General features: G+C 44.6%; 1 protein-coding gene across 1 annotated transcript in view; it reads left to right on the forward strand.

Annotated features, from left to right (window-relative positions):
* CTNNBL1 (catenin beta like 1) overlaps positions 1–19,622 on the forward strand; it is a 97,287-nt gene that overhangs the window by 53,062 nt on the left and 24,603 nt on the right. The window contains exon 11 of the mRNA XM_054045968.1: positions 3,404–3,585. Within this exon, the coding sequence (XP_053901943.1) occupies positions 3,404–3,585 (182 nt within the window). The remainder of the gene's footprint in view (positions 1–3,403; positions 3,586–19,622) is intronic.

Below are 19,622 nucleotides of genomic sequence, written 5' to 3' on the forward strand. Positions count from 1 at the left end.
TCTGACGGTAAGTGCTGCTATTAAAAATAACACTACAGCTCTGGTGGGGGGTGGGGGGAAGAGTTACAACGTGTACTCTGACCTCTGCGTAATGTAATGGGAGAGATGCACGACGGGGATGCGATGGACTGGGATGGACTGAATGACTTTAGAAAACCTTGCTTATAAGAGACAGGATGATGTATAGAGACAGGGTTTATAATAATTGGCTTTACATTTATGCTAATGTGGGGTCAGGAAAATCTTGGCAACTATCCTTTTAAAGAAATAGACTTTACAAAGGATACGTCTCTTATGTCGAACAGCAGCGAAGGAATAAACCACAGGGTGCTATGTGCAATGGGGAGACTCTGGATTATAGTGCGTTAGAGTCCTTCTTTTAAACGGAGCTCGCTCTCTATTTGCTGGGCTGCACGTCTGCTTGTGTTTGAATTAGTGCTCAGCTAAAAGATACTTCAATAAACCCAGATGAGACTAAGATAAACTACTTGCCCTCCAGTAGAATAAATATTTCAAATAAAATCAACCCTAGACAGTCCAGTCAAACAGCTATTGATCTCTAAAAGCCTGAACTTAAATCCAATGAATATTCCAGAGATAGCTCTGTGCAACCTGCCTAAATGCTGATCAATAGGCAATTACTTCCCTCTGAAAATATTTCTTAGGCTATTCAGCCAAAAAAAGGACTTTATTTTTTAGCTTTTTGTTATTTTGACCCAGCGTGTGAGGGAGAGTTTGAAGTGGGAAGGGTGTGCAGGTAACGGATAGGGCAAGGAAAAGGTTGAACCCCCAGATCTCAATTTTTATATATTTTTTTTAATGTAATGCATAACTTGCATGAGCAAGGCCAAGGTCTTAGCAGAATATAAAAAAAGGACATTTAATGTATATTGAAAACATCCACAGTTACACTAGGCAGGGTAACTCTTTTTCGATGGGCTATATACTTTCGTGAGGTGCATAGAATTTAAAATACTACTTCTGAGGTACCTGCCTACAATGTGAATTGCAAACATTACAATTACAAATTCCTATTAAAACCAAATGTCTGAAAATCCCTCTGCTTCCCTCCAAGACATGATTTCAGGGGACTGAGTTTTCTCTGCTACATTTGACATCGTCCCCAACAGGAAAAAATGTAGTGTATTCATTGCTATTGATGTTGTTAACGGTTGTCAGCGAAAGGCCAAACTGGGAACTTGGCATATGTGGTAAAGACTCTCTTAATTCAGCGTTAGCCAAAAAAGTTGCTTTATGGAATGGTAACCATTATTGATTCCACTACCTTTGTTGTGTGGGAAACTTCTTTAAGTATTTAAATGCTGACTTGCTCTGTGTGTGGTACCCCAAGAAACAGAAGTTTCTCCCAAGCTATGCTCCCTGCTCTGACCTGTTTACAGGGTGATTAGCATGAACAGAACATACTAGATGCAGGCACTGAAACATGCCTTTAGTAATCTGTACCTTATTCCCTGATAACCAGAAACTTCTACGCTTAAACTCTGTACCGTTCACTTTTTTTTTTAAACATCGTCTTAATAAAATTTTTAAATCTCATCATAGCGAGAGCCAGATTCCCAGCTCAGGTGAGTGCGACACTTGTTAAGAGTTTTCAAGCCTCCTTCATTGCTAGGAGAGAGGTCTGTTTATAGCCTTGTGGGGACATTTTAAGGTGCCTAGTGTAACACTTTGAGGACTGGACTCTTATTAAATATTACTCTGCATAGAAAATATATTTTAACAGTGCTGTTATTTTTTGGGGTCAATTTGTGCAAGGCAGTTTATTTTTCAATACCCTATAAGTGAAGTTGTGGTACAGCTGTCTCTCCCGGTATTCCCATGGTCCTCATCTCTAGCGTATCTGAGAGCCTCCCTATAGTTAATCAGTTTCTTTCTCTCTTTCTTCCCTGCCACCACGAAGCAGGTCGACAGTCTTTTCAGATGAATGGGCAGGCCCGCCGACAGCAATTCTGGGCCCCATGGCAGGACAGTCAATGGGCCCCATGCATGCACAAGCTGTGCCCGCGGTCCGCCTGATATTTGGGCGGTGCTGCACCTGCACTGGCTGGTGCCCAGCGAGCTTCTGGCTGCGTTGCTGGCACGGCCAGGGCTTCTCCATGCCCGCCCGGTAGGGTTGCCAACTGTCTAATCGTGCAAACCCAAAGACACTTGCCCTGCCCACTGCACCGCCCTTTCCCCGAGCCCCCACCCCTGCTCACTCCATTCCCCCTCCCTCCGTTGCTCGCTCTCCCTCACCCTCACCCACTTTCACCAGGCTGGGGCAGGGGGTCGGGGTGTGGGAGGGGGTGTGAGGTGCAGGCTCTGGGAAGGAGTTTGGGTGTGTGGGGGGGCCAGGGGTGCAGGCTCCGGGAGGGAGTTTGGATGCGGGAGGGGGTGTGGGGTGCGAGCTCTGGGAGGGAGTTTAGGTGTGGGTTCTGGGATGGGGCAGGGGGTGTTGGGGTGCAGGAGGGAGTCCGGGGGTCGGCGCTTACCTCGGGCGGCTCCCGAAAGAGACTGGCACATCCCTCTGGCAGCGGTTCTTAGGTGGCGAGCCCAGGGGGTCTGCACGCTCTCCCGCAGCTCCCATTGACTGAAGTTCCTGGCCAATGGGAGCTGTGGAGTCAGTGCTTGGGGCAGGGGCAGTGAATGAAGAAACCTCCTCCCCAGGGGCCGCAGGGCTGTCCTGCCGGTTCTGGGAGCGCTGCGGAGCGAGGGCGGGCAGGAAGCCTGCCTTAGTGCTGCTATGCTACCGGCAGCGGCCAGGGGCCCCTGGGCCCTTTTAAATCCCCAGGGCCCCTGGGCAACTACCCCCTTTGCTCCCTCCATCGGCCGCCTGCGAATGGGGCTGTGAAAACAAGCGTACTGTTGTGGGAAAGCCTGCACAAAGAGGTGCCTTTTCCATTTGCCTCTGAATGTGGCAGGTTTAGTGGTGGTTTTGTTAACATCACCAGGAACCCTTCCTTGCTTTCATGATATGGAAGCATTGTTGTCCAGAAGGAACCCAACGGTGGCTACTCTACTCATGTCCTCTCAGCTGACCTCACACTAAATTTGAATCCTGGTCCTTATGGTGTAACAGTACTTGGTGCAGCACACAGAACACCGTGCTCTGTGTGTGGCCTCTTGCAAGACAGTCTGGAAGTAGACCGCTCTTGTTGTAGCGGAAGAGCACAAAGGCTGTTTTGCCCTCGTTGATTTGAAAGGGAGAGATCCAGGGAGCTAACACTTCTGCTTATCACAAAACAAGACACTTAGAGGAATTTGTGTATAGACTCTTCTCATTTGTTTTTGCCATGTTAATTTTGCCTTTTCACACAGCCTCTTCAAACTTCTATAAATGAATCTTTACTCCATAGCTCTATGCATCACTCCCATCCTGAACACGGGTATTTTCTTTTCACAGAGAAAAAAAGATCTCTCGCAGCAGTGCTCTGAAGGTACTGGACCATGCCATGATTGGACCCGAGGGCACAGACAACTGTCACAAGTTCGTTGACATCCTGGGTCTGAGGACTATCTTCCCACTCTTCATGAAGTCTCCAAAGAAGATGAAAAAAATTGGAACAACTGAAAAGGAACATGAAGGTAGGACTCAGCCAGAGTCTGTCCTGTTACAGGGCGAGGTGGAAGGGGAAAGTCAATTTCTGAAAAGCCCACTCGGGTTTATGAATAAAACACCAGCCCTTTCATTACTCCCCAGCAGCGTAAAATGCACGACAGCCTGTGCAGTCACCTTGGTGCAGTGTTAGCTGTTCACACAGCTGCTTTGCTTATTTCAGTGCCCGCAGCTCATAGTGGTTCCGTTTCCTGTGTGGCTGTTAATAAGTTATTGTAGATGTGTACATGTGTCTGCTGTTTGAAGATCTGTCTCTTTGATGCAAAACTCCTTTGAAAAGAGTAATGAGGCAACTACAAATGTCACCTCAAAAGCAGTGTTTTCAGGGCTCTGAGCATTGAAGTGTGACTCAATGAACATCAGGCATTGCAGAAATAAACTAGTAACAGCTAAAGTTCCTCTCTTTGTTTCCTTTTTCCTCTGGGAGACCTTGCTTTACAGAATGCTTCAGTGGAGTACTCCGGGACCCTGTAACCTAAGCTGGGTCTGGTCTAATCTCCTCCTGCTGCTGTCAGTTGTCATTTTTTTCTGCATACAGTATATATAGTTGAAATGCATCTTGGGGGAGAACTGTAAATACTGACAGTGATGGTTGGGCTTTGCACCAGAGATTTCCTAGCTGAACTTTCCGGGGGGGCAATTCAAACGGTTGGCAAAACCAGTGAGGAGTATGAGTGGATCTTAAATACGTAACTCTTATTTCGAGTAATCCATCCCCAGCTTCTGGCAGTTGACGATTTAGGCACCTTGGCTAATAGTCATTGATGGACCTGTCCTCCATGAACTTACCTGATTCTTTTTTGAACCTGGTTATAATTTTGGCCTTCACAACATCCTATGCCAATGAGTTCCACAGGTTGACTGTGCATTAGATGAAGAAGTAGTTGCTTTTGTTTGTTTTAAACCCGCTGCTGATTAATTTAGTTGTGTGACCCCTAGTTCTTGTATTACACAAAGGGGTAAATAAGCCTTCCCTATTTCTTTCTCCATATCATTTATGATTTTATAGGCCTCTAGCATATCTCCCCTTAGTCGTCTCCTTTTAATCTCTCCTCATAAGCAAGCTGTTCCATACCCCTAATCATTTTTATTGCCCTTCTCTGTACTTGTTCCATTTCTAATGTATCATTTTTGAGATGGAGCAACTAAAACTGCATGCCATATTCAAGGTGTGGGCATGCCATGGATTTATCTAGTGGCGTTATGATATTTTCTGTATTATCTATCCTTTTCCTAATGCTTCCTAACATTGTTGTCTTTTTTTCTGGTGCAAACTGAGCGGATGTTTTCAGAGAGCTATCTGTGCTGACTCCAAGAACTGTTTCTTGAGTAGTAACAGTTAATTTAGACCCCATTATTTTGTATGTGTAGTTGGGATTATGTTTTCCAATGTGTGTTACTTTGCATTTATCAATATTGAATGTCATCTGCCATTTCGTTGCTCAGTCACCCAGTTTAGTGAGATCCCTTTGTAGCTCTTTGCAATCTGCTGTGGGCTTAACTATTCTGAGTTATTCTGTGTCATCTGCAAATTTTGTTACCTCACTGTTTACCCCTTTTCCAGATCACTTAGGAATATGTTGAACAGCCCTGATCCCAGTACAGATCTTTGGAAGACCCTGCTCTTTTCCTCTCACCACATGAACACTGACCATTTATTCCTACCCTTTGTTCCTGTTTTTAACCAGCTACTGGTCCATGAGAGGACCTTCCCTCTTATCCCATGACTGCTTACTTTGCTTAAGAGCCTTTGGTGAGGGACCTTGTCAAAGGCTTTCTGAATGTCCAAGTGCACTGGGTCATCCTTGTCCATGTGTTTGTTGACCCCCTCAAAGAATTTTAATAGATTGGTGAGGCATGATTTCACCTTTACGGAAGCCATGTTGACTCTTCCCTTACAGATTGTGTTTAATTATATGTCTGCTCTTTACTGTAGTTTCAACCAATTTGCCTGGTACTGAAGTTAGGCTTACTGCCCTGTAATTGCTTCTGGAGCCTTTTTTAAAAATTGGTGTTACATTATCTACCCTCCAATCATCTGGTAGAGAGGCTTGCTTAAGTGATAGGTTACATACCATAGTTAATAGTTCTGCAGTATCATATTTGATTTCCTTCAGAACTCTTGAGTGAATACCCTCTGGCATTTATTACTGTTTAATTTGTCAATTTGTTCCAAAATCACCTCTACTGACACTTCAGTCTTGGACAGTTCCTCAGATTTGTCACCTAAAAAGAATCACTCGGTGGGGGGGAGGTGTCTCTCCCACAACCTCTGCAGTGAAGACCAATGCAAAGAATTCATTTAGCGTCTCCACAATGGGCTTGTTTTCCTGTGCTCCTTCAGCCCTTCGATTAGCCAGTGGCCCCACTGGTTGTTTGGCAGGTTTCCTGATGTATTTACAAATTTTTTGCTGTTGGTTTTTGTATCTTTATCTAATTGCTCTTCACATTCTTTCAATTTGATTTGGAGAATACCATGACACCTCCAAGACTGTGTTACATTACCTCCTACTGGTTCAGACCCCGTACTGAACTAACACCAGCCATCTGTAGTCAGGGTAGAGTATTTATTATGGTCAGAATAGCAATGCTGCAAAGCAGCCGGGTAGGGGGAGTTTGTGTTTGAGAGGGAGTCTGGATGGCAGGGAAGAAAAGCGACAGATTCAATGAGCAGCTGTTTTCCTCCTGAAAAATGTGTCAGTAGTGAGCTGGTAACAGTACATTTGCTTTAGAGCACCAACATTAGAAATTTGATAACATTATATGAATGAAGGCAATGGCTTGGCAAGACAGCTCCTGGAAGGCATGTTTGGGCTGTAATCGCTGTTGAGATGAGCTCTGCATCTTGAATACAACAGGACTGGGAGGAGGGAGATGAGAAAACAAAACAAGAAATGCAGGCCTGGTGTGGCTGCTTGTCTCTGATGTGGGGAGGATGCATACTTGCCCTCCAGGGCTAGTTATGATTTATACCAAGGTTGGCTAATTCAGGTTCCATTCACTATGTATAGATGTGTTCCTTGTTTTCCTAAATGATGGTGAGGAAGAGATGCTCTTTTACACTGTTACTTGGATTTGCATAATAAAACTGGAGCGAGGGATCTGGTGAGACACTCCGATGATAGATTTGAGGCTGTTTTGGAATCTTATTCCCAGGGGGAAATAACGACTGCCTCATTCCCTTTATGGAGGAGCCTTAATCACTATGCCAAGCTGTGCGATTTGGAGCAGGAGACCTGGGTCTGCTGGCTGTGCCACTGATTTGATTTGTGGGTTTGGAAAAGTCACTTAACCTTTGTCTCAGTTTCGTCCTTGTCAGTCTGTGGACAATGCCTGTCTGCCTACCTCATGGGTGTGTTGTGAGGATTAGCCAGTGTATTGCAAACCCTACAAAAGGGCTAGGTTATTAATTATTATTTATATTGTAAAGTGAAGCAGAGTGGCACGTACTGGGCTCCTTGTTCACATAATTCTAGATCATTATTGGTCAGTGGAAATGAGGGACGGAGAGAGATGAGTCTAGAGATAATTTTTATAGAGAGTTTTTTTTTAAATCCTATTTCCATAAGTCCAATTTTCTATGTTTTGCATCATTGGGCAGGTGAGTTATTGGGTTTATAGCCATTTAAGTTAATTGGGATGTTTAACGGGGTTCCCCTGGAGTCTGTCAGGGCCATTGTCCTGATGTGTACGTGTGCCTGGGCCTTGCCAAATGTTTCGCCAGCAGTGATACAACCCAATAGCGGTTCTGTGCTTTGGGGAAGTACGGCTTGAGGATAGCCACTGTGAGCCACTGACAGAACGGGAATACTGAAATATCTTCCTGGTGTCCATGCTGTGGTGGCATCCCCGGGGTGCAGCCTGGGACTGTGGGACCGCTGTGCCCCCTGAACTGTCTCCAGCCTGGGCTGTCCCTCACAATGCCCTGCTAGTGACCGGCAGCAATCCGTCCAGGCGTTGTGATCACTCAGCACAACAGCATGTGGAGCCCCACACCCAGCTCTATTGCATGAATGCTCCCAGAGCCACTCATGGATCACACCGAGACAGGTACCCGAGCCAAATCCCCCCAGCACTGTACCCCAGGAATATACCATCTTGCACTGCTCAAACTGGGCAGTGCAAATTTATTCATCGGTTCCCCACTTCATCAATGGAGAGTGGACAGACACCAGCCTTTGCAAACCTGAGCAGATTTGCCCCACACTTCAGAAAAACTCACTGGTAAATATAAACAATTAAACAAATTTATTGACTATAAAAGGTAGGTTTTAAGTGATATTAAGTGATAGGCAAAAAGTCAGAGTGGTTACCACAATAAAATAAAATATAAGCACACAGTCTGAACTCTCAACATTATTAGACTGGGCAGCAACTAGATGAAGCAGTTTTTCTCACCCCACTGGATATTGCAGTCCTTAATCTTCAGGTTCATTCTTTAAACCTGGGCCAATCTCCTGTGTTGGAGTCTTGTCATCTTCTCAGTGTCCTGGTTGCTTGCAGCAGAGGTGGGGGCAGGAGAAGGGCCCATTCTTTATCCACGCTGTCTGTTTTATACCCTCAGTCCATGTGCTTGGGGAGCAAAAGTCCAGGCATGTCTGGGGGGCATTGCTGAGTCTCTCCCAGCAAGGTTGAGCAGTTCCCCGCCGCCAAAGTGCCCCGAAGACCCAGATCAGAAGGACCCCTGCTGCCGAGGACGCAACTTCAGAGGAGGAGCTGTCACTGATTACTGAGAGGGAGTGCTGCCACCTAGAGCAGTAAAAACCCTGGCGCCGCTCCTGGGGTTACAGTACGCTCCCCCAAGGTATAGAATGTTACGCACGCACACTAGTCTTAGGGGAAAATGTGCTCGATCCTAGTGTCCTGATTGATTCTCAGTGCCTCACTGTGCTCTGTTATCCCAGAGTCATGCCGCCCCATTGTGTGCCCCCTGCTTGTCCAGAGATGAGTTGACAGTTATGGGCCATGCTCAGGGCACTGCAGTACATGTTTTTGTTAGTGGTATTCTCATAATCTTTGTGCCCACTTGGGAGTGGAGTGGCAGCATTTCAGAAGTATTGATTTCTGAGGGCTTTCTGCCTGCTGGCACATGCCAATCATGGAGTTTTTGTCAGGGGTGAACGTTTCTGCTGTGGGAGCTGATCAAACAGGAGAGTAGGAATAGGAGCTGCGCTTCCATTAGAAAAGAGCCAGGAGCTCATGGCAGAGCCCTGGCAGTGTAGTTGACGATAGAACGGAAAGGTGGGTTTGTAGATTTGTGCTAGTAGTAATTTCTGAGTCCCTGACGATGTGGGGGTGGAAGATGCACGTTGTCAGGAACAGAGTTCCTGGGTTTTGGAGGAGGGCCCTTAGGGCAGATGCAGGATCTGCTTCAACACTTATGAGGCTCAGTGCATGTTTCTCCACAGCATTTCTAAGCGCTGACCTTTTCCCTTCTGTCCAGGTAGTGAAAGCATTCCTCTCTTCCCATCCTGATTGTCATATAAGCTCACCCCCTCTACACACCCTGGGCCCCCATCCCAGACAGAACTGCTTTTTATACAAAGAGCTTCTTTGTAGCCTCCTATTGTGCCATATCATGCCGGTCCCTCTTTCCCCGCTACCTCCAATCCTTTCCTCCCTTTCAAGGCCCTACGGTACTTTGTCCTTCCCTACTTAACCATCCTGGTCACTTATCACATCCCTCTGCAAACAGTGACAGCCTAGGTACCTCATTTGTCTACCTCTCCCGCAATGTCTCTGGGCTTTATTCCAAGCTCTCCATGAGCTGGTCCAAAGGCCACTGTCCTTTCTCCCCTAAAACCCACTTCCTCTGTGATGTCCTCAAGAAATTAGCCAATTAAAAAAATTATTTAAGAGAGAAATTCCTTGCTCTGTCGTGTTGTGCACTGGCTTTTGCAGAGTCCTTTACCCTCCAACCCAGCCTTACTACGTTTCTAACCCTTCATCCCCTCTGCATCTTGTCTCAAGCGGGTTTGGAAACTTCTTGGAGCCGGGATTCTGTTGTATCTGTATTGCAAGGGATCTGAGGATCTAAAATAAACCCTCTGGTGAAACATGTTACACAGAGAATGTGTTTGCTGTCCATTTTGTTTTTCCTGAGCTTGGAAATGGTAAAAGGGATTTTTCTGCCTTGCTGTGGAAGCTTAGCCAATGAGCAGTGGGAGGAGTAAACAGTATTTAATTTAAAGAATGGCATTAAGCCATTTGTTAACAGGCACTTTGTTAAACAAGGATTAAAATGTGTGTTTGATGCTTTTCTTGCTGTTTGGAAACCTTGTTACTGAGTGGTTACTGAATCCACGTCTTTTCTCAGACCCATCTATCATCTGTCCTTCTCTGTCCCCTCAGCTTTCTCTCTCTCTCTCTCTCTCTCTCTGCCTGGAACAGTAGAAACCCCAGGTGCAGGGTTCTCCTTGATGATTCTCGGCTCTGTGGCCTGAGATGAATGGGACTCCCCAAGTGCTGAAGGTCCGAAAAGACAGTGGTAGTGAGTAAGAGCCCAAGCCATCTCCCCTCCCATGGCCACATGCCACCATGTAGCTTAACTTTCTCGCCACTGGACCCTTTCAGTCCTTGACTGAGATCAGCACCTGTGTAGGTGTACGTCACCTTCCCACTCGGCACATCTTCCTGGGGTCTTTTCTGCTCCCTCCCTGCCTTCCAGTTAGGTCGTCTTTTGCTTTGTTTTTATTTTGGTGACCACTTGCTCTGGCAGCGCCAACAGTGCCCCAGGCTCCCGCCTCCCAGGGACTCTGGGGGAACTTTAGTTCTGTAGTTCCTTAAAACTCTCCTTTTCTGTGGTGCCTACCGTGGCTAGGCCACTGCCCATCATACTGTTCAGTATCGTCTCTTTGTTCCCTTGTGCTATATCAACTAGTCATCTCTTATCTTGTGCTAAGATTGTCGGCTCTCTGGGGCAGGGACTGTCTTGGTTCTGTGTTTGTACAGCGCCTAGCGCAATGGGGTCCTGGTCCATGACTAGCGCTCCTCGGTGCTATGGTAACACAAATAATAATTGTGGCATTGAGATGCCAATGTCCTTGTCCTGATGCTTTGACACCCTGGCACGTTGCCACAAGGCTTGGCCTCATGGTGCTCCAGAGTTCTCTGTTGTGGGCTTTGGAGCACAGAGTTCATGAACACGGCAAGCTTTGCCTATGATGTGTGAATGATACACAGACTATGGGCTCCTCATGAATTGTATCTATGGATATTTTGCCATGTTCATTGAAGGGTCACATTATGTAGTAAATAATTTTAAGATTATCTACCGAACACATCTATCCTTTTTTCAGTAACAGCTGGTCCAAAATTTGAGAACAAATAGACTAATCATTAAATGTTCCATTAAAATTACCCAGTTTCTTTCAATAGTAAAAACAGCAGAAGCAAGATTGTCTTGGCTCAATGAGTGGGAAAAAAAGAATCCCTCTACTGTTTCAGCATGGTATGCTAGAGTCTGGGATATCCTTGCCATGGAGAAAGCTCACGCATCAGATTAGTGTAAAACAAACATGATAAGATGCACTTTTAGACATGTGGATGCCTTTTGTATATCCAAAAAAGGAAAATTCAGTAGTAGCAAAATATAAAGCTTTGCGGTGTTCCCTTTGAATACTGAAGGTCGTAAAAGCATTAGAAAGTGATTCCAACAGACAGGTACTAGTAGTCACTTTTCATGTTATTGTTCATAAACACTTCATCCCACCTGCCTGACACCTTGCCCCAAAAAGAGAGAGATTCTTTTCCAGCAGGCGACTGCACATGCAAACTTTCAGGTGGAAAGGAGCTTTTGACTTTGCCTGGAAACTAGAAAAGAGGTCAAAATCAAACATCATCATAATTCCTTAGCGTTAACTACTGTAGTTTCATAATCAAAATCTGTATTTTCATTAAAAATGAAGTTTGATGGCCTTCATGCTGTAAACAAACCCCCTAGAGAGCAATTGAGACTGCAGTTAGACAGTTCACACCTTGCACTGCAATTGTTCACATCTTTCTTCAAACATCTTAACGTTAAAGCCTGATTAGCATTTAAATGATGACCCTGTTAAAATGGTTTACCACTGGACAATGTGCAAAACACATTCATCAGTAGCACTTGTCCAGTGACTGGCATTATGTTCCATTTGTCTGTAGTTAGGTGCTACCATTGCACCTGCACCTTTGACAGTGAGAGGTTCCTGCTTCTCTACTTTCTTTACTTTGATGGGGACACTAGGAATGTGCTTTTCACATAGGAGTTCATGTGTAAAATAGCGTTGATCCTCCTATCTACAAAAATCTTCTTTTGGATATGGAATTTTTACTAGAGTATTTATTATTTTGTCAATGCAACTTGGCCAGTTTTCATTCATTACAGAAAATTGTATAGTCCAAATTAAATGTTATAGGAACCATTTCATAGAATGTATTTATCTCTTTAAAAACTAGCATGAAGGTGCCAACTCTGGGGATTGGGATAACTACATTTTTGTCTCTAATTTTCTATAGTATTGATACCAATAAAAATGATATGGTGCCTTGTATTGTATTGTATTTGTCTTGTAAAGTGCCTCATTCATAGTTTGGGTTAGGTGTGGGTTTTATACATTATATAAAAGGGATAAAAGTAAAAAATAGGTCTTAATGATGAGACCCCTTGTACTTCAGTCCTGTTGGATCACTTAAACTTCAAAGATTGACCCACATTGTGTAATTGACTATACTGGATTTACTCTTGTTCTAATTTCCAGTTTTCTGCCAGAGTAAATTCTGTTATGGGATATGCTTTCCTGATTTATACAGTGGATCTTAAAACTTAGGTTTCTGGGACATAATCGTATGTAACTTTGACTGTAACACACCAACAGTGTAATCCAATTGATCTTTGAGAGCTATTGCCTCATCCAACAGTCCTACCATTAATGTTGTGTTTTGGCGAAGGCCTGTGATTGCTTTAAAACTTACTCCTATGAACTATATTACATATTCATAGATTCATAGATTCATAGATTCTAGGACTGGAAGGGACCTCGAGAGGTCATCGAGTCCAGTCCCCTGCCCGCATGGCAGGACCAAATACTGTCTAGACCATCTTGGCCATCTTGGAACCGTCCACCAATAGGCCACGCCCCCTGCAAACCACGATATTCTCCCTGCTGAGATAGAATAAGTGCAAGCCCTGAGGGGCTGGGGGGGGCAGGGGTCCCCCAAGTTTCTGGTTCAAGACCGGCCCATGCAGCGAAGTCAGAGTCGCATTAGTAACCCAGGGTCCGGTTCGTTCCCAGCTCTGGGGGACCAGGCAGGACGTGAGCCCGGAACCGGATCAGAATCGGCTCCTGGCCGCCCCTCCGGACGGGGCTGCTTTGTTCTGGACGCTGGAGAGAATCTTCTTCTGGTGCCCAGCCATGTGTGTGTCTTGGTACCAGAATAGTGTTGAGTTTAGACTTTTCTGAGGCAAAACTGTTAGTCTTCATGCAATGAATTTTTAAGTATTTTGTTATCTTTTTGATTATTTTGTTACATTTTATTATTATTTTGATATTTTGTTAATACTTTACGTCTGGTGACGTTACATTATCTAGAGTCTTGCTGTTTGCATTATCTTTGATACTTTTGCATACAAACAAAACTGCCTTTGATGAAAACAAATTTCTTCTGTCTTGCGAAGACTGGAGACAACAGTATATATAGTCGTCCTCAGGCTGAGCAGGAGAGACGCTGCGTATATTTGATCATAGTGAACACGTAGAATTTTATTATTGCAAGAAAGCCACTGCAATCCTGTCTACTTCTGTGCTCGTGTGCTCTGATTTTTGTATCCAGATGAGTATTTGAGGTATGAGGGGAGATGGAACGCATCTGCCTACTCCCAAAGAAGTGGAGAATTTTTTATTCGAGACGCCCTCTCTACTCGCTATAGTGCCACAAAAAATAAAAATATATTGGTTTGGTGCTTGTCTGCTTCTTTAACACACTACTTGTTATCTAAAAAGGAATGTTTTTGAGAGTTTGCCCTGTAGCAGATAAGGTCTTGATACTCTTGGACCTAGTTAACCAAGCCCTTCTAGATATTGTCTGAGATTACTGAGGACACAAGGAAGAGAAAGGGAGGAGAAATGGGCTCTACAGAAAAAGAAGTTTAATTCCACTAGATACTTTGTGTTTGTTTTTTAGGATTAGCTACTTGCCATAATCCTCTTGATTAAGGATTACGATTCCTGTAGAAGTGTGAACCAGATGAGCCTCCCAGTAGATGACTGAATACCATGCACGATTTACAATACAATGTGGGTTGGTAATGGCCTTTCACAGGCTGTTAATCTATACAGCTAAATGCAAGTAATATGTGTAAGTACCACATTCCCTACAGCTAGCATCTGTAGACAGGGTTGCGGGGAACTGATTGATCAGAAGCAAACTGAATTTCAGATTAGGGTTTGATTGTTTTGTTAGAAAGATGGTTATGAATCATAAACCAAGGAGAGGAAGATGCTAAAGTGAGTCTTAAATTGTGAAGGAGGGTCAGGAATTCTGTTCCACATAGTGGGTCATCGCAGGAGGACCGACTGCCCCACCACTGTGGACAGACCGGGAGGAAGATGCAGTGATGTCTGGTACCTGAAGAGTATAAGGGAGCTGAGGAATAAAATGGAATGTGGCAGAGTTCGGTAATTCTATGAAGAAGGTTGACAACCATCTGGATTTTTAAATGCGAGGTAGATGGGATAAAATGTTCTTTTCCTGGGTACGTGAGTGCAGAACATTCACATTTTAAAAAAGCAGCACTCCTAAATTTCAGAAAGCTGAATAAAATAGTCAGCGTATTCATCTGGCAAAAAAGCCAGGAGTCTGATGGGGCACCTTTGCATCCCATAGGGATGAGAGGTCTGTCTGTCTGTCTGCTGATCTCCAAACTGCGCTATTAGGCTGTTGCTTTTGGAACAATCTATTGGTTTAAAATTCCTGAACACACTCAGTGGGTTAAAATGGAGGAAACACAAATTCAGGTATGAGAGGCAAGGGCCTCCTCTCTCTGGATCATCAGGTAGCCTGTAGGGAAGCAAATCTTTAGACCCACATGTTGGCTAGTGTGCCCAGCCTGAGAGAAAACAATCTTTCCCTTGCACACCAAGAGATTGTAATGAACTGGGAGGATGTTCATACTAAGTCATCCAAATTTAACTGCCTTCACTTTCCCCAAATGTCAGTTTTATTTAAGAATAATTTATTTTCTAACCTTGGAAGAAGTTCTCCCGCTTTCCTATTTACCAAGTATCTGCAGTTTGTGTATTTTGCCAGTCCTGCCCCATAATAAAAAGAAGCGAATTAGAGTGACACAGCTTTTCAGTTTTCCTTTAGAGGAATAGCTCTGTTACTAAAAATGCTCTCTTGATCCATGGTAACATGCACTGAAATGTAGCAACACCCTTTAAAATGAGTATCTGCTATGTGACTAAATTCCCAAGGCATGAAAAGGGTAAAATAGAATAGAAAACTGACTTGATAGAGATTAGTTCTTCTAACTGAACATCATCTGTGAGCCAGCAGAAAATATTTTTCACACAGTGGTCTGCCAAACGAATGCCTACTAAAGAAATCAATCTGTTTAAACAAATTTATTGCACCAATTTATTATTTTACCACCAACTTTTCAGAATACAACAGGATCCTCTTATGTGAATGAGTCTTAGTTTTAATGTTTTAAATTAGTGGTTTTAAATAGGGTTTAATTAGTTTTAAAGATTAAACTTTGTTTAATGCTCTTGTAATAAAGAGATTGTTCTGAAAAATAACATTGCTACGGGTTTGAAGGGAACTTTGCCTAGGGAGGTGCTCTAATCCTGTCTTGCTACAGGCTTTCATGTGCCCTGGACAGCTGGCTCTGACCTCGCTTTACCCATCAGTAAAATGGGAGTGATGCCCTCCTCCATCCTGGGCTTCCGAGGGGTAATTCATCTTTGTACCATTTTCAGAATCATGGCTGGAGGGCTCTGTACAAGTGCAAAGTATTAACATAAATGAATAAATGCTAAGACTAGAAGGGACCATTGTTGTCAGTAGGCTTACTCCTTGTGACTGCATAACATGTGCCCTAGAATTCCACACAGTCATTCTTGCGCTGAGTCCAGTAACGGGCGGCTGAGCTAGAGCGTATCCTGTAGGTCTCTTTCTAATTTTGATTTTAAATGATTTAAAACTCTCTTAAACTTCTTCCACTGGTTCATCAGAATTCGTGCTAAGCGGGCTCTTGCCCCTTCCTTTCTTCTCCCCTTTCCACCAAGTGGGTGCTGTCACCGCTTTGATACCCCCAACATGCACAGCTCTCTGTCTTTGGTATGATGCTCGTTTAATCTGCATCAGTATTCCACTGGATTGTGTCTGGGCATGGCTCTGTCTGCGAGCTCCCTGCCCTGCCAGCCAGATGTCCGTTATAATGAAATTTAAAAAGGGGGGAAAATAACAATAAAGGCAGAGAGTGTAATGTTATGGCTTGGTTTGACAGGACCTCTGCTGCTGCAGCTGCCAGTGCCAGCCATGGACTAGATTAATCTGTATTCCAACACACCACTACCGAAGTCCAGATCGATCTAATTAGGTATTTTAAGAACTGCTTGCATCCTAAATCTTCCATGTCCATCTTCTCTAGGGAGGTCTGTGAGGTTCTAAAGTGATATTGGACTGAGAAGAATCTCTGGTGCAGTAGGGGAGCATGTGCCATATGTGACCTACCTAGAACAGAGGAAGACTTAAGGGCCTTGTGCATTGCTCAGACACAAAGGCGAGTCATAGCGTTGGTTACGAGTTTAACGGTTTAATCACATCTGGCCCAATACAATGGAGAAGATAACGTTATCTGCCAGGATAGAGTATGGCTTAGAGTCCAAAGCAGAAGCTTTTGGTGACCAGCTCTGCTTTGCACTCATGCATGTCTTTGCAGACTCTTGGGAATCGGTTGCGTCCACACTAGGAAAAAAGGTGGGTAGTTTTGATGTGTTAGCAGGTCAAAGGAAACAGTAGAAGTGAGCCTACTATTTACCTCCGCTTACTAACAGGCCTTGTCTTCATTCCAATTTCCCCTCCTGTTGTTTACCGTGGGTTGGCTAGTAATGGTAAGAACACACCTTTTTTCCCTGGTGCAGACCAGGCTTTTGTGGGTCTGGGTTTGACCCTTTTTCAAAAGAGAAGCATCTAGGCCTGTCTTGCCAGGTGATTGTTCTGGGTGGGGCATCAGGGTAGGTAGCACCTTTGGCCTCTAACCTTCTTGTTTCCCTCCCCCAGACCAACATTTTCCATTCAGATTTTGCAAAGTTTCCACATAAGAGGGCCAGTATTTATGGAGTTGATTGAGCTGCCTCAGGTGTAATCTGAGGGCCGTATGGGACCAAGGGAGTGATGAACTATGGCTTGTAGATGTAGGATGAGGACACAGCTGATCAGCTGCTGGTTCCTCTGTTGAGGGACTCAAAGCAGCAGCAGTTTCTAGTCAAGTGTGAGAAGATGCACCACTTACATGTGTCTGGGTGTGTGCTGTATCGTGCTGCAGGTTCCTGGAAAGCTGTGAATGTGCCCTGTGGTGCCCAGAAATGCAGACGTGTTTGGGCTAGTACATCTCGTTGTTCCTGCAGGCATCTTGATTTAATTAAGTAGTGGATTCAGCCAAGCTTCATGTCCGCTTCGGTTTAAAATAAGCCAAGAATTGTCTGTGGCAGTTCAATTAGCTGCGTTCCTGTGCTGCCCATAGGTGCTGGTATTAATTGGGCAGTAGAGCGCATTAGAACATGTTCGTCGGAAATAGGCCAAGCAAGTGGAGACTCTCCTCCTTTTGGCTCAGAAATATTTTAGACTTGGAGAATAATTATACCATCATTTGGGAAAAGAGATTAAACAGAGAAGGCCAGATCCTGCCAGTGCTACCTGGCATAGTGCTCACTATTAAAAATGGTCCCATTAATGTCAATGAGATTGCTCCCAGTAGTAAGCACTACACCCACTAGTAAGTGTTTGTATGGCTGGGCTCATAGTTTTTGTTCATGCCATTGTATCATGAAATAGGACTTCACATCCATGTGTCCGTAGAGGAAGCTATAGAAAGTGGGCAGGATAGGTGGTGTAGCCAAAGAATAAACACTGAAGCATTCTTAAGATGACTCTGTGTCCTTGTGGTTCTCCATAAATTCAGTGACTGAAAAGGTCTGAGGGGGCCTCATACATAACCACCTGATTGTGAGCTTGCGGGAGGTGCTGTGGCTAATATGTAGATGTTTAAGTAGAGGAATATTGAGGAGGAGAAGGGGGGTGACGTTCAGTTGCATAGGACGTAGGTTACACTGCTGTTGGAATATGATGTTTTAAAAAGGAAAGCCCAGAGAAGAGCTGCAAGAATCGACAGGAAGTCTGGAAAACCTGCCTTATGGCTTGAAGAGAGCAGCTTATTTAGGTTATCAACGAGAAGGGTAACAGGTGACCTGGTCTGTGTGTGTAAGCACCCTACACAAGAGAGGGCTTATAACAGAGGGCTCTTAAATCTAGCAGACAAAAGCAACAAGATCCAGCGACCGGAAATTGAAAGTCGAAAAATTCAAACTGGAAATCACATTTTTAATAGTGACGGGAACTAACCATTGACCAGCTATGAAGGGATGTGGTGGAGTCTGTCATTTACAGTCTTTAAATCCAGACTGGATGTGTCTTTAAAAGACGTACTATAGCTCATCCAGAAATAAGGGGCCGGATGCAGAAATCACTGGGTGAAGTCCTCTGTGCTGTGGAGGAGGTTGGACAAAAAATCCTACTAGTCCCTTCTGGCCTCTCCATCTGCGAAGCTAGGTAGACAGACCCTAGGGCGTATCAGTGACAAGCCCACCTTGTCTGTATTCCTGAAGGAATTGGCTCGATGTTCAATTACTGACTGCAAATCCTAAAGAGGGGGGTGATGCACAGGAGAGAGTGAGACTGGTACATGGGAGCAGGATTGGGGGGCAGGGGGTCCTCATATTAGAAAAGATCAGGCTGTCCCGGTACAACAGGGAGTGAAGCAACTTCTTACTCCACTAGCAGCCCCCTCATAGCCTCCTCTCTCCGACACAGAGCAGGTGAACTCTGGCACGTCGGAAACACTGGCTTGCTTCTAAGCCAGCCGCTAGGACGTTTACAACTTTTTTGAACGCCGTCCTCCTCATTTTAAGGACAAATGGGCTCAATAGCATTTGGGGTTTTTTGTCATCCTTTTTCTACATGGACAACTCATTTGATATGGGGGGGGGGGTGTGGTGTAGTTGCCTCTTGCTAACCTGAAAGCCCCTCTGCCGTGAGCCTGCATTCACACAGGCTGCCTGATGTATCCATGGCCATCCTTCACCTCCATTTTATCCTGTCGAAATGACGGAGCAGCTGAATGGTGCCGGCCACCAGATAAACCTGTTATCTCCTCTGCTCTTCCTGCCAGCAGCTCTCCCCATCTCCTTGGTGCATGAAAAACTGACACCACCTCCAGCAGAAATCTGTTCCTGAGAAAGCGACATTTATTAGTAGCAAATGAAACTGTGTGTATCTAGTTTTTTGTGGTTGTTTTGCTGCCCTTATGTGGCACGCAGATAACCTGTGGTGCAAAGGGGCAGACCCCAAATTGGGGCATGGCACACTGATTACTTAAGTGACTGCAGCCTTTTAATGAAAAGATGAGCTGTCAGTTTATTTGAAAGTGCCATGCAAACAGATAAATGCCGTTTGTTCTTTGTACACCAGCGCAATTGAGTGAGGCTTCTCTTGGCTGCAGGCTAGGCAGAATTGTGGAAATGCATGTTAATCTGGTTTGATGGCAATGAGAAGATGATCCCTCTTCTCTGTATATTGCATTTTCTTCTGTGAAAATAACAAACCTTGACACCCCTCTCCCCCCTCCCGTCAGTGAGGCAGTGGAGGAGATTTTTACAGCCACTATTTCTCATCAATCTTAATCAGCAGCATTAAAGCAAAGACATCATTGAGAAGTTCTAGTTCAGAATACATTGAAATGTAT

This window comes from Malaclemys terrapin, chromosome 12 (genome assembly GCF_027887155.1).
Source record: "Malaclemys terrapin pileata isolate rMalTer1 chromosome 12, rMalTer1.hap1, whole genome shotgun sequence".
Classification (NCBI taxonomy): Eukaryota; Metazoa; Chordata; order Testudines; family Emydidae; genus Malaclemys; species Malaclemys terrapin.